The sequence below is a fragment of the Vombatus ursinus genome, unplaced genomic scaffold (genome assembly GCF_900497805.2).
Source record: "Vombatus ursinus unplaced genomic scaffold, bare-nosed wombat genome assembly UNPS02014863.1, whole genome shotgun sequence".
NCBI classification, from domain to species: domain Eukaryota; kingdom Metazoa; phylum Chordata; class Mammalia; order Diprotodontia; family Vombatidae; genus Vombatus; species Vombatus ursinus.
Genome location: NW_020954641.1, coordinates 24,618,202 through 24,632,850, shown reverse-complemented (window position 1 = coordinate 24,632,850; position 14,649 = coordinate 24,618,202). Strand labels below are relative to the sequence as shown.

Sequence of the window (14,649 nt, the reverse complement as noted above, 5' to 3'; positions counted from 1 at the left end):
TCTAAAACTGGCTTGCCCAGCTGTGTGACTTTGGGCAGGTCACTTAATCTCCCTAGGCTTCAGTTACTTCTCTGTAAAATGGGGATTATAATGCCTAAAAGAAGGTTCGCTCGACATCGGTTCTGGGTTCACATCCATAGCCTAGAATAGATCTATGTTCAACCAGCAATTTAATTCAACAAACATTAAGTGCCTGCTATGTGTGTGTAATTTATAAGACATTATACTATACTTAGATACAAAAACAAAAGTGAAATAGTTCCTGCCTTCAAGAAGCTTACCACCGATAGGAGGGAACGCAGAGTCATCTCCACACGTGTCTTCATGCTCACTTCTTTTCTCCTTTGCCATCATAGAAAATCCCTCTGAGATCTTCCCATTCCATTCCTTATTGTTATGTTGTGTTTTGTTTCCTTTGCAGCAGCTGCAGGTGGTCCCCTTATTCGGCGATATGCAGATAGAACTGGCCAGATACATTAAGACCAGTGCTCACTATGAGGAGAACAAATCCAAGTGAGTGCGTGCCGTAATGTCTCTTGGCTCCTGTGTGGTCCCACCTGGCAGGGAGGCCGAGGGAGCAGCTTCGGCCCCTCCTCCCTCCCTGGCTCGGGGAGCGTTTGGGGGTCTGGATGCTAGTCATAGCACCTGGCGCCTGGCCTTCGAGGTCACATGGCCCGTGAGTGGCAAGGAGTGAGTGTGTAGGTGTGCATAGTGGAGTGTTCTGAACACTTTTTTACCCACTCTTTGTTGTCAGGGTACAAACATGCTCAGAGCATAGCCACAGCACTCTCTCTCTCTGAAGTTAGGACGTGCCACTCCCCACGTCTTTGGGTGCCCCATGAAGCAAAGGAGGCCCTTCTCCACTCAGGACTTAGAGAGGAATGCAAGATATTGCATTTGGAATTTTTCTTGCTTTGGAAACTATGTGGGCACCATAAGTAAGTTACCTCTTGCCATAGATGTGGTGAGGACTCTACCACATGTGGGATGGGTCTGACTGCCTCATCTTAGCCCATCTCACAAAATCACCCCGTTTTGTACCATGTGGCACAGTTATCAGCAGTGCTTAATCCAGAAGCTTAAGCATCCCAGGTCAGCTGATACGGCATCTTTGAATTCAACCTACCTTAGGCCTTATACCTGAGATAGAGATCAGTCAGTCACTCAACAAGCATGCGTTGTGCTTACTATATGCCAGCGCTGTGGTAGGTGCTGGGCACACAAGGAATGGTCAGATCACATTGGCCTGTGCCAGCCAAAGTAAAGCCAGATGAGTCTGTGTAATGAGATAATACATGCAAAGCAATGGAAAGCAAACTTTACATTACGATATAAATGGCTGACGGTAATGCTAGGGATGATGAAGATGAAGATGATGATGCCTTTTGTCTCTCCTTAGCCAATGCTGCTCACTGTGCTGTCACACTGTGTGCCTAGGTTTTTTGAGATGGGCACCAAGTTGAGAACTTCAAACTCATTTTTCCCAAGTGTGCATGAGTTCTCAGAGATAAGAAATTAAGGGTAAAGGCAGGTGCTATAGTTACCTTTATATTGGTGAGGAGAAATGGGCCAGCATTAGGAGACCTGAGTTCTAATCCAAGCTCTGGTAAAAACTGACTTTGTGACATTGGAAAAACAAAGCCCTTCTTTCTGGGCCTCCATGTAATAGGATTACAGATTTAGGGCCTAAAGGGATGTTAGAAATCATCTGGTTAAATACCCTCACTTCACAGATGAAGAAAACTGAGGACCAGAGAGGTTAAACGACTAGCCCTAACCCTAGAAGGGCCTAAATTCAAACCCAGGTCCTCTGCCTACAGATCCAGGGTTCTTTCCTCTACTCCACACATTGACACATTATGCCAAATAAGGAGGCCAAGCCAGATGATCTCTAAGCTCTTTTCTAGCCTTAGCTTATGATTCAGGATCATTCCTCACCTTCTCCAGTATTCATAATGAAAAACAGGAGTTTCATTTCTAATTCTGGAGGTTTTCTGGAACCAAAGGAGAGTCATTTGGTGTGAAAAGAAGAAAAAAAATAGCATCTGTTCAGTGGCGCTAGCCAAGTGTGGCATCTTGTCAGGTGGTTTTTCTCTACCACACTGATTCCACGTAAGTGATGGGCTTGTGAAGGATGGAGTAGGCCACCTACCCCCAACCCAGGCCCCCATCCCAAATAAAGACGCAGACCCAGGATGGTGGCACAATGGTACTGGCACATTGCACAGCCTGCACTGCCTTTCTACAGTCACCAGAAGCTGAGTTATTTGCAGCCCTGGAGAGTAGCTGAGGAGCGGGTTGGCTGTGCTCTCACCCCTCCTACATATCAGGTAAGTACACAGTGGACAGGGGCTGCCTGAAAAAGGGTTGTGGTGGTCAGTAGAAGATGGCCCTGTACATATAGAAGCTAGATCCCTAGGGATTCCACCCGCCCTAGAGAAAAGGAAGCAGAAAGACTGACCCTCTCCACGGGGGGTCCTTCTGATAGTTGGCTTGGCAGGTTCCCCTGGCCATGCTGACTGAGATGTATTGCGTTCATGGATCCTTGCTTGTTCCAAAGCCCCAAGAGGGCCATAGTGACAGACTGATGGATACTATCCAAAAGAAGCGGCTTCTGAACAGAAGGACTCTGCCCCACCCATGAATGTGATGCTGGGTGCCTACTCAGACCCCATGCTTTTCTGTCCAGGTGGACATGCACACAGAGCAGCATCAGCCCCCAGTACAACATCTGTGAACAGATGGTCCAGATCCGGGATGACCACATCCGCTTCATCTCCGAGCTCGCTCGCTATAGCAACAGTGAGGTGAGCCCTGTCCCAGGGCTACTGGGATTGGGTGTGGGAAGGCAAGAAAGGGACCAAGAGGCAGCCGAGGTTCCCTGCCCCCTGAGAGGGAAAAGGAAAGGAGAAAGAAATAGAGGGAGGCAGAGGGAAAGAAGCAGAGAGACAGAGGATGGAAAAGGTGACAGAAACAGACAGAGAGAGAAAGAAAAAATGGGAGAATGCAGGAGAGAGAAAGGAGAGAGAGAGTGCAGGAGAGAGAAAAAGTTCCGAAAGCTTGTAGACGTGACTGAACGAGGAGGAGGTCATAGCCTGAGGATTACTCTCAGAGGTATGCTGGTAAATGTATTAACAAGCAGCTCTCCAAGGAAAAAACATTCTATGATACACTTTTAAATTTAATCTGCATTATTGACATTTTCTTCATCACCTTCTTAAGTCCAGACAATTAACAAAATGATAAGTCAAGCCCTGATTTGTAGCATCTGCAGATTTCTGAGGTGTAAATGCTTACAATGAAAATTTAACAATCAGCTCTCGGGGGCCAATTCAAGCTGATTCCAGCAAAATCTTGAATTCTCTCCTATTCTTTACATGAGAGAAGAAGATGCCACTAGCTTTCCCCCCGAGTTTTTAATACTTTGTCAAAATAAGAGTTTCAGCAGGACTTTTAGAATCAATTTTGGGCCATATATGCTGGGACTAAAAAACATATGCTGTCAATAGGTCACAGGTTTGGAGTTGTTTTTCCTTCAGTAGTGATCAGTTACCATTTATATCTTCTCATCATATTATGGCCAGTGACTGGCATTTTAAAAAATTATTGGTAGCTTTTGTTTTCGTATCATCTTTACTTCTGAATATTCTACCACTCAACTGGACCATCTCTTATAACAGAAAAAAAAGAAAAAAGAAAAAAGCGTCAACAAGCAAAACTAACCCACATATTACTGAAGTCTGAAAGCATGTGCAATATCCTATACCCTTGCCCTCTGCAAAGAAGTGTGAGACATGTGGCTTGCATTTTTCAAGGTGGCTCCCTTGGGCATGGAGCATATAGGTTATGGGTTAGAGAATTACAGATTTAGAGCTCGAAGGGACCCTAGAGGTCACTGAGTCCATCCACCTCGTTTTACAGGTAAGGAAACTGAGGCACAGTTAGGTTAATGGACTTGCCCAGGATCATAGCGACTGAGACAGAATTTAAACTCAGGGCTTACTGATCCTAAGTCTAGCACCCAAACACTCAGCCATCGTACTTCATCATGGCCATGAAGCAGAACAGAGCAAATAAGACCACACAGGGGTCAAACCTACAATAATGGTCATATTGCCCCATGCTCTAACCAGCCACAGACAAGACCACAGAAATAATTGATTAGAATCTTCAGCTGTCATTGAGAGTATTCAGACCATCTTGGCACTATGATGCCATGTTTTGACTTTGTCCAGTTTTCATTCAGCAATTAGTCAAGTAGTGATTGAGCTCCTACTATGTGTATGATGATTTCACAGGCACTTTGAGGAGGTGAGGCAGATAAAAAATGAAACACATAGTTTCTGCCCCAAAAAAACTTATATATAATTTTGTCTGAGGAGATAAAGCACGTTAAAAAAAAAACCAAGGCAAGGGAACATATAAGTCGTGTTGAAGGTCAGGGGATGAAAAGATCACTTTGGGCTGAGTGGTTATAGAAGGTTTGACAGAGGTGTGGGGGTTGAATTGGCCCTTAAAGGATGGATAAGATTTTGATAGGCTAGAGAAGGGGGAAGGGCAGTCTAAGTGAAGGAATGAAAAGATAATGTAAGAAAGTAAAAGATTGTATGGAGGAGGGTATGGCTGGGCTAGATGTCCCATAAGGTTCCTTAGAATTCTGGGTCTATTATTCTATCTTTCTATGATTCTATAATGGGTTAGTGACATTCAACAGTAGCGCCGTGCAAGCTAAGAATCAGGATAGCCTAGTGGATAGAGAATTGACCAAGAAGATCTGGGTTCAAGTCCTGCCTTTGACACACACTAGCTGTGTGATCCTGGCAAGGCATTCACTTCTCATTGCTTTAGGCAACTCTCTCAGATTATAGATTGCAGAGAAGATGCATTGGTAGAGGAAGTTTCCTCACCTGAGTGTTCCCTACACCATCGGTCCAGATGCTTTCCCTGTTTATCCTTGAGGCAAGTAGAAATGAATGAAAAGGCTTGTTTCCTTAGGAAAGAGACCTGAGCTAGAAGCAAGAGCAGAGCCCAGGGCTGGGATGGGAGGAATGAATGTGCAGATTGGTCTGACCACCTTGTTGGGTGATGTTCTCCAGGTGGTGACTGGTTCTGGATTAGACAGCCAGAAGTCAGATGAAGAGTACAGGGAGCTCTTTGATCTGGCTTTACGGGGGCTTCAGCTGCTCTCCAAGTGGAGTGCCCATGTCATGGAGGTGGTAAGTGACCTCGACTCCAATCCCAGGTGCACAGCGTCTCCCTCCCATCCAGCCTTTATAAACAGCCCAGTGTTCATCTTTGGTCTTCCCCTCCCCAGTACTCCTGGAAGCTGGTCCATCCTACGGACAAGTTCTGCAACAAGGACTGCCCCGGCACAGCGGAAGAGTATGAGAGAGCCACCCGCTACAACTACACTAGTGAGGAGAAGTTTGCCTTTGTGGAGGTGAGCATCTCACTTCTCTACTCCCCGCTGATCGTGGTTGACAGGAAGGTGTAGAATGGTGCATTTAGGCTAAGGCCCTAAATATAGTTTCTGTTAGCGGCACCCTATGGCCTTCACTGGATGGCCTCAACCTACCTTTTGGGTTTTATCTCTCATTTGCACATGGTGGTAATCTCCAAAGATTACTTATTAACCTTCTTTTCCTATCTTTTGCCCTCAAGGTACACCTTTCTCCTTCCTCTCCCCACTCCTAGTGTCCCTATTGTCCTTTTATGGTCCTTCCTGGGAACAAAAGTTGTTCCTAGGCAAGGATCTGAAACTCACTACCTTGAGGCACAAAGGATTGAGAACAACAAAGTGATGACATTATCCAGTCTTAGAGCTGGAGGTGATGCTGGGGTCCACAGGAGAGCCAGGTGGCTCCTAAATGCTGCCTTCCTTTGCATCCATCGAGGCAGCTGTAGGAGCCCCTGGGGGTGGGGGGGCAGAGAGTTGGAGGAGATGGTTGTAGAATCACCCTCTCTTCTCATTCCATCAGAATTAATCAATCACCAACAAGTCTTTATGAATACTGACTGTACTTAGCTGAATAGGCTTAGCTGTAGCTGAACTGGTTCGTCTGGGGTGTGGCAGCCTCTGGCCTCATGTTTGGAGATTTAGAAATTTAATGCAGCCCATTCTAACCAAGGGATCATCATTTAATTCAAGATCTTGCTTACCACAGGTATGGGCTCTTGGTGTCACGGACTTTAGAGCTGGAAGGATCCTTCAAGATTGCCCATCATTTTGCAAATGAGGAAACCGAGGCCCAAAGACTTTAGTGTCTTGTCCGAGGTCCTGTAGGCAATAAATAGTTAAGCTGGGATTCAAACCCAAGGCATTTGACGCTAAAGCCAGTGATGTGTCCACTGGACCACAATGCTTTCTGCAGGGAAACACACTTGTAGACCCCACTGAGGTCTACATTGAGGCCCCATGAGATGGAGAATAGAGAGCTGACACCTGAGTAAGGATTAGTAGAGTTTAAGTCTCCCCCAGAAACACTGGCAGCGTGACCCTGGACAAGTCACTTGAGTTCTCAGAACTCCAGGCACCTCTCTAAAACTATAATCTGCAGGACTGCATGCTGATACAGTGGACAGAAGGCTGGATTTGGAATCTGAGGACCTGGGTTCAAATCCTGGCACTGCCATTTACTCTACCTGTGGAGGGCCCTTAGGCAAGTCACAGCTTCTCTTGGGCCCCAATTCTTTATCTAAAAAAGAGGGGCTCCGACTGTCATGTACAAAGTTTGATGACCTCATTTGGTGTTTTCTCGGCAAAGATATTAGAGTGGTTTGCCATTTCCTTTTCCAGTTCATTTTACAGATGAGGAAATTGAGACAAACAGGGTTAAGTGACTTGCTTGAGATCATACAGCTAGTAAGTGTCTGAGGCCAGATTTGAACTCAGATCTTCCAGACATCAGGCCTGGCACTCTGTGTCACCTTGCTGGGTTTGAACTAGGTGATTTCTAACATCCCTTTCAGGTCTAAATTGACGATGTTCTGATCCACCTTATCAGGAGTTCTCTACCCAGATGAAATCACAGGTCCTGACCAAAGCAGAAGAGTGTGCACTTTTGAGAGGCTCAGGGACTCAGGGATATATGCACCACATCTGTGATTTCACCAATCTAGGCACAGTCCCTCTGTGTAGGGACTCTCTCAATTAATGTAGACTGAGAAATTGTCTGTAACTCACAGTCTTTGAGAATTAACTAGGGCACCAAGAAAGAGAGATAGACACAGAGAGAGAATTTCCAGAGTGTTAGAAGTAAAAAAGGCTTGAGAAGTCACCTAGTACGGTGCTTCTTAAACCATGGGTCTTGACCGCTTATGGGATTTCGAAAAATTTGGCAACAGGAAAAGGTTTCTGAATGCACAACGACCAAAAATTAATCAAAATCAAACACATAATGAATCCAAGGGGTTTCTGGCAGCACTTGCCCATGTTGCATCACACTTCACTGTGACCTCAGGCCATGAAACACCAAGGACCGCTGCCAAAACACAAAAGGGTTGGGAGTGGAAAAAGTTTAAGAAGCCCTGATCTAGTACAACCCCTTTCACAGATGGGGAAACCGAGGCATGAAGTGACTTAAGGTCATACAACTAGGTGCCGGTCAATTGTTTCAACTTATCCCCACTATACACACCATCCACTTTAGCCAGGCTAGCTCCTAACTCTTCCCAAAACTGCCATGTATATTCCCACCTCCCTACTTTTGCTTCTCCAGCTTCCTGATATGCCCTCCTCTCTTTACTAAAGTCTGCCTTTCCTTCAAGGCTTAGTTGAAATCCTTCCAGCCCTTTGAACCCTTTCTTAGTTTTGATGAACTGCATGGGTTGAGATGGTTGAGATGGAATGGTACTCTCTTCTCTCTCCTTCCTCCCCTCTTCCCTTCATTATGTGCCTATAATTTTTTTTACAAGGTAAAAGAGGTCATTCTCTGCATCATTTCTTTTTTTGGGGGGGGCACGTTAGGCAGTGGGGTTAAGTGACTTGCCCAGGGTCATATAGCTAGTAAGTGTTATGTGTCTGAGGCTGGATTTGAACCCAGGTCCTCCTGACTCCAGGGCTGGTGCTCTATCCACTGCGCCACCTAGCTCCCTCTCTGCCTCATTTCTTACCTAGCTTTAATCACTGAATGGGCACTGCTTCAGTGAAACTGATACCTAGGAAAGATGCTAGCTTAAAAAGGCCATCTCCAGTCATCCTAATCTGGAGCCAGATGGCTCCAGAGGAGAAAATGAGGCTGGTGACTTTGCACAGCCCTCCCTCACTTAAATCCAATTCACTTGCAAGTAATGGCATCACCTTCCTGATGTCATTGGTCCTCTTTAAGAACAAAGGACAAACAACAACACCAGCCTATGATTAGAGGTCTTCCTTTTTTTTTTCCAGTTGTACTGATGTCTTTAAAAATGTTTAATTAATCATTTTTATTTTTAAATCACATTCATTTCCTTCCCCTGCCCCCTCTCCCATTGAACCTTCTTACATGACAAAAACAATTGACCAAAACCCTTTTTTGTCTGTCGATGTACACACTATTCTGATTTGGTAGCTCCTCACCTCTTTACAGTGAGAAAGTGGGCAGCATATTGTTTTACAGCCATTTCCCTTTAACCTCTTCCCCCTGCCACACCCACCTTCTTGTAACAAAGAAAAATATTTAAGGAAGACCAATGGACACAGAGACCTCGACTGATTGCGTTTGCCATATTCCTCCTCCGTTGTCCCCTGTCTCTCTATTGAGAGAAGGGACACATAACAGATCATTGTTAGGAAGGAGCTTTGTTACCATTAATTCCCTGTGTAAGTGGAAATTATTTTTGTCACCCAGCAGACAAAGCTCAGCTTTACTAACTCATTGTGTGACCTTGGTTGTGCACTTGACCTTCTTTCTCTCACTCCCTTCTGTTCTCCTTAAAACAAAAAAAAATTAATAAGTGAAAATAGAATTGTAATAATCCTTGTCCTACTGACCTCAAGGATATAATGGTTAGAAAGTGCTCTGGAAAATGAATGTGGGGCAGCAGCTGTCATTGTAGAGACACAAGGAATACAGCACAGCCCGAGGGAAACAAACAAAGACTGTTAGCTCTGAAAATGACTTTCTGTCATGACTCAGAAGGATTTGGGGGCTCCCTTAGGACACACAAAGAATGAGCGCAATTTAGGGCTCGATCCAGGTCTGCTGTGCTATGCTTTGGCCCAGGCTTGCTGTTCAGAATCAGGAAAGTAGGATGTTCACTGTTTTGTCACTTCAGAGTGCCCCGGAGAGGCATTGTAGTGGAATAGATAGAGGACCAGCTTCTGAGCCCAGAAGACCTGGGTTCAAGTCCTGTGTCTGACATATAGTAACTGTGTGACTGTGGGCACGTCACATTACCTCTTAGGGTTCTAGGCAAGTCTCCAAAACTCTTAAGTTGCAAAACGGTTTCTGATTTTACACTGGTAGAGAGAGTTTCCTCACTAGGATTTCACTACACAAATGAAATTATGGGACTGACCAGAAAAAAAAATGCCATATGACACTTTGGTCTTAGAGTCAAAGGATCTGGGTTGGAATACCAGCTGTGCCATTTTACTACTTGTATGACCTTGGACAAGTCACTCAACTTCCCAATACCTCAGTTTTTCATCTGTAAAATGAGAGGATTGAACTTGATTCAATGTCCCTTCTCACTTTACCTGATGATTCTAATCAAAGGCAAATGAATGTGCTCTAGGAAGGCTAGGTGTGATTGATTCTTAAATTTGTTCTTGGCGCAGGTGATTGCTATGATCAAAGGTCTACAGGTGCTCATGGGCAGAATGGAGAGTGTCTTTAACCAGGCCATCAGGAACACTATCTATGCTGCCCTGCAGGACTTTGCCCAGGTGACCCTGAGAGAGCCCCTGAGGCAGGCTGTGAGGAAGAAGAAGAATGTCCTCATCAGGTTAGTGATGACATCAATGCTAAAACAGAGACCTGGGCTCTCCCTTTCCCATGAGATTCCTAGTGGTCAAAGGCTTACTGTGACCCAGAGGGGAAATTCTGGGCAGAATACCCTTCATTAGCACACCATCTTGATTCCTTACCAAATTCCCTTGTGCTGCAATGCTTGGACAAATCAGGTGTGGTTCCTTCTATGGAAGCTGGGCCATCCTCTTTAGCACAGTCCAGGTAATGGAGGAAGGAGCTGAGCCAGAAAGGCCTGAAAAGAGAGATTTCCCTTCTGTCCAAAATGAAAAAAAAAAATACCCAAGCTGTAGGCACCTTAACTGGTCCAATCTCTGTGATAGAGGAAAGAATTCTGGAATCAGAGGACTTGGGTGCAAATCCTGCCCCTGATACTGTCTACCTTTGTCACCTTGGACCTCAGTTTCCTCATCTGTAAAATGAGGGGCCTGGACTAGGTGCCTTCTAAAGCTCCTTCTAGTTTTATTTCTGTGACCCTATGATCTCCCACTCGAGTTGTTTCCCTCCACATGAGTTTAGATTAATTTCCTCTCTTGGAAAACTGGGTCTGATTTCATATCTCTTCCTGCTCCAGTGTCCTACAGGCTATTCGGAAAACAATCTGCGACTGGGAGGGAGGTCGAGAACCACCCAATGACCCTTGCCTGAGAGGGGAAAAGGACCCGAAGGGTGGCTTTGACATCAAGGTTCCACGGCGAGCTGTTGGGCCCTCTAGCACTCAGGTAAGGGGCACCAGGCACAGCCCATCATAGTTTGGGTCTTGTCTTACCACCTTGTACTGCTGTAGTGGAAAGAGCACTGGATTGTGCTTTAGGAGACCAGAGTTCTAGTTTCAGATATGACACAAATTGGTTGTGTGATTTTGGGCAAGTCACCTAAAATTTCCATGCCTCTTTCTCCTTATCTGTGACAGAGAAGTGATACTATGATGATTTCTCACCTGCCTTACAGGGTTTTTGTATGGTACAAGTGAGGTAATATACATGAAAACTCTTTGAAAAGTATAAAAAGTACAAAATACCATATAGGTGTAAGGTGTATTATTCTATCTACGCTTGTTATCATTTCTCTCTATTCAGATGTAGTAGTATCAATTGTAACGGTAGCTTTGGTCAGTCTAAAGAACTCCTTTGAACTTTGTAGAATTATCTCAGCGTCATAGAATCATAGATTCTCTGAAAGGGACCTTAGAGGTTATCCAATCCATCCTCGTTATACAGATGGGGAAACTGAGGCCCAGAGAGAAGAAAGAAGTTGGCCAATTTCACAAATCAAATAGCTAGTCTCCCTATCTCTTCTCAAAACTTGAGTATCATTACTTCCATGTAATTCCCCTTGTCTTCATGTCTCTCAGACTAATTGACACCTATTTGTCTGCTTTCTGTGCAACACAATTTATTGCTTGAAAGAACCTCTCCTCTTCACCCTCTTTCCTGATAACAAAATTTTTAATTGGAATAGGATAGTCAGGTAAATAACAGGGGAACAAAAAGAAATAGGATCTTTGTGAGAACCCACTCTCATAAACAAATGGGTATAATTTCCCATAGCCTGAGGGGCAGATGGGGTGGGGGTACGATCCCAAAGAACTCTTGGGAATCTGAGAAAGACTGTTTTCCAAAAGGGTCACAGGAAAAAGAATTCATTGAGACATTTTTTTCTTCCTGGTGTCCCCCTAGGTAAAAGGGAAGTATTTTACTTAGTATAATGGGATTTTAGAACTAGAAGGAGCCCCAGAGAGCATCTGACACATCTGACATCATTTTATAGAGTTTCTGAGAGATGATATGACTTGCCCAAGACACATAGCTAGTTAATGGCAGAAGCAAGGCTCAAACCCTGGTCTCCTGACCCCAAGCCCAGTGATCAATCCTCTATACCATGGCCACCTCCAAGTACTTATGTTTTATATCAGGGCTCAAAGACTGTCTCAGTGCTGAATGCCTTAGGGCATTAAGCTGAGTGCCTCTATACTACTGGCAGCCCTGAGAGACAAGTAGGAGGGAAAGATAAAAGGAGAAGAAAAATAGAGTAAGAAAAGATGCTAGAGAAAAATGAGGGAGATATCAAGAGATAGATGAAGAGGGGAAATAAAAGAGAAGTGACTTAGGCAAGTCACTTAACCTTTGTTTGCCTCAGTTTCCTCATCTGCAAAATGAGGATAATAATAGCACCTACTTTCCAGGGTTGTTGTGAGGATTAAATGAGATAATATTTGGGAATCACTTAGTATAATACTTGGGACATAGTAAGCACTACATAAATATTAGCTATTATTATTATTAAGAAAAAGTTGTGAGTAGTGGGGAATAGGAGAGGTCTACGAGCATTTGTCTTCAATGCTACTCAACCCCATGCTGGCTTCCATCTCTTCTCAACAACAACATCCATAAATCACAGAGCATTTCTTAGGTAAGCATTTGCACGTTGCTACTTTGTAGTCATTTATATTATAGCAAGGGTTCTTAACCTGGGGTCCGCAGATCCTCAAGGGATTCATGGGTAGATTTCAAAGGGTCGATGAAAAACTGCCTCTATTTTCACTAACCCCTAACAGAAATCTAGTATTTCCTTCATTTGCGAATTAAAAAAATATTCCGAGAAGTGGTGCATAGGCTTCACCAGACTGCCAAAGAGGATCATGACTCAAAAACCCTTTATTATAGGGTTATTCTCATTATGTGGCATGGTTAGGGAGAGGGCTGTTAAGCATAGATTCCAGCAAGCAGAGGTGTTTAGGGGAGTCCTGGGAGAGCCAGCACTATGGGACAGGCTGCTGTTGAGATGAGACATTTGAGTGACTCTGTCTTGTCCTATTTATTGTATCCCTGGCATTGCCTCCACAGGCAGTAACAATTTCAACAGTCTTGTAATAATTATTTTTATTGGGCTATCTCCTTGTGCTCTGATGGATCCAAGGCTTACAGCAGCAAATTTCTTTGGGACCATCACAGCATAGAGGCTTGAGTCTTGAAAGTTTGTTTAGGCAACCTCACTATTGCTAATGAGTTCCAGTAAATCCATGCTGCTGGGCATCTTAGGGATGTACTTAGACTTAGGGAGTGCTGGATCTCTTGGGTGGCGTCAGGAGGATATGGCATATTAGTTCCTGTGTGCATCAATAAAACAGCCTTCAGCAAGTAAATGTTCCTTGTCAGTATATTCCTTGGCTCAGTTTCCGAAACCTCACAGAAAAAAGAAAGAGAGTGCATTGGCTAGATTTTAAAGCATGCAATCGATAGGTGGTTACAGTCAGCCCCCTACAATGGGGGAAAGATTGTGCTGTTGTTGTTCATTCGTGTCTGACTCTTTGTGACCCTGTGGACCATCAGTATCTATGGGGTTTCTTGGCACAGTTACTGGAGTGGTTTGCCATTTTCTTCTCCAGTGGATTAAGGCAAGTAGAAGTTAAGTGACTTGTCCAGGTTCACATAACTAGTAAGTATCTGAGGCTGCATTTGAACTCAGGTCTTCCTGACTCCAGGCCCAGCGCTGTATCCACTGAGCCACCAAGCTGGCTCTAGGGCAAGTATTACTACCTCCATATAAATTGTTGGAGAAAAAAATTAATACAAATATTGTACTATATGCATCAGGCAGAATTCTGCCAGGAACTATTTTTATTTACATTATTCTAAATTCAAGCATTTCTAGCTTAGAGAGAAATGTCCAAACTGACATTGTCTTCCTGTGCCCTTAGACATCTCTCTATACCCCAAGATAATTTGAAGCCACATTTATAGGAATCTCGAATGAGGAAAAGGTCACAGTATGTTAAAATACAGTTTCGGGTTAATGCTGTACTGTATCAAATAGAATAGTCCCTCAGTAACTACTTAGTTCCTTCTTGGATCACTATCCTCAAATGTTCTCCTAGAGTGGTTAAAGAGGACCTCCCTGGGATTAATACCCTCATCCCTTCAGAATGAAACAATTATCTTAAATAGAAAAAAAAAAGTGTATTTTTTTTTTGTTCTAAATTTGTTTACCATCCTTACTCCATCTTTCTGAAGCCTCCATGTTTTTGTTCCATATTTTCCTAAAGGGAAAATTCTAGAAAGGGTTTTAGGCTGGAGGAATACTATTTCTTCATATTTTCAGTTGAATTAAAAAGGATGTTTTGAATATACTTCCACACCACATATAGATGACTATTTGTCTCAAAGAATTAAAATTGAGTAGAAAACACGACACTAAAAGTAGACTGAATGTGATCAGATCTTTTGCTGATGATTCAGATGCCATCTTATCATGTGTAGTAATTGGGTATTACTAGCAGTATTACTACTTTGGGTATTATTAGGATAAAAGTGCCCATCCCCTAACTCTATAGTGTCTTTTTGTCCTTTCAAGCTATACATGGTGAGGACCATGCTGGAGTCCCTCATCGCAGACAAAAGTGGCTCCAAGAAGACCTTGAGGAGTAGCCTTGATGGACCAATTGTTCTTGCCATTGAGGAATTCCACAAGCAATCCTTCTTCTTTACTCATCTGCTCAACATCAGTGGTGAGCCTTGATTCCAAATTCCAAATTAGAAGAGGGTGGGGCGAGGGTAAGACTATTCTAGTCTGATTGAACTTCTTTTGTTCCTGTAATTACTCAGTTCCCCATGGAGCATATTTATGGTGTGATTTGGGAGGTTAGGGAAACTGGGATCTGTCTGGCTTCTTTTCTTCCTGATTTAGCAGAATTGCTTTC

The 14,649-nt window shown here is 43.9% G+C and overlaps 1 protein-coding gene across 1 annotated transcript in view; it reads left to right on the top strand.

Annotated features, from left to right (window-relative positions):
• Nucleotides 1-14,649, top strand: part of CYFIP2 (cytoplasmic FMR1 interacting protein 2) — a 137,483-nt gene that overhangs the window by 47,189 nt on the left and 75,645 nt on the right. The window contains exons 10-16 of the mRNA XM_027841713.1: nt 422-513; nt 2,690-2,807; nt 5,097-5,216; nt 5,315-5,440; nt 9,761-9,927; nt 10,525-10,672; nt 14,304-14,457. Of these exons, the coding sequence (XP_027697514.1) occupies nt 422-513; nt 2,690-2,807; nt 5,097-5,216; nt 5,315-5,440; nt 9,761-9,927; nt 10,525-10,672; nt 14,304-14,457 (925 nt within the window). The remainder of the gene's footprint in view (nt 1-421; nt 514-2,689; nt 2,808-5,096; nt 5,217-5,314; nt 5,441-9,760; nt 9,928-10,524; nt 10,673-14,303; nt 14,458-14,649) is intronic.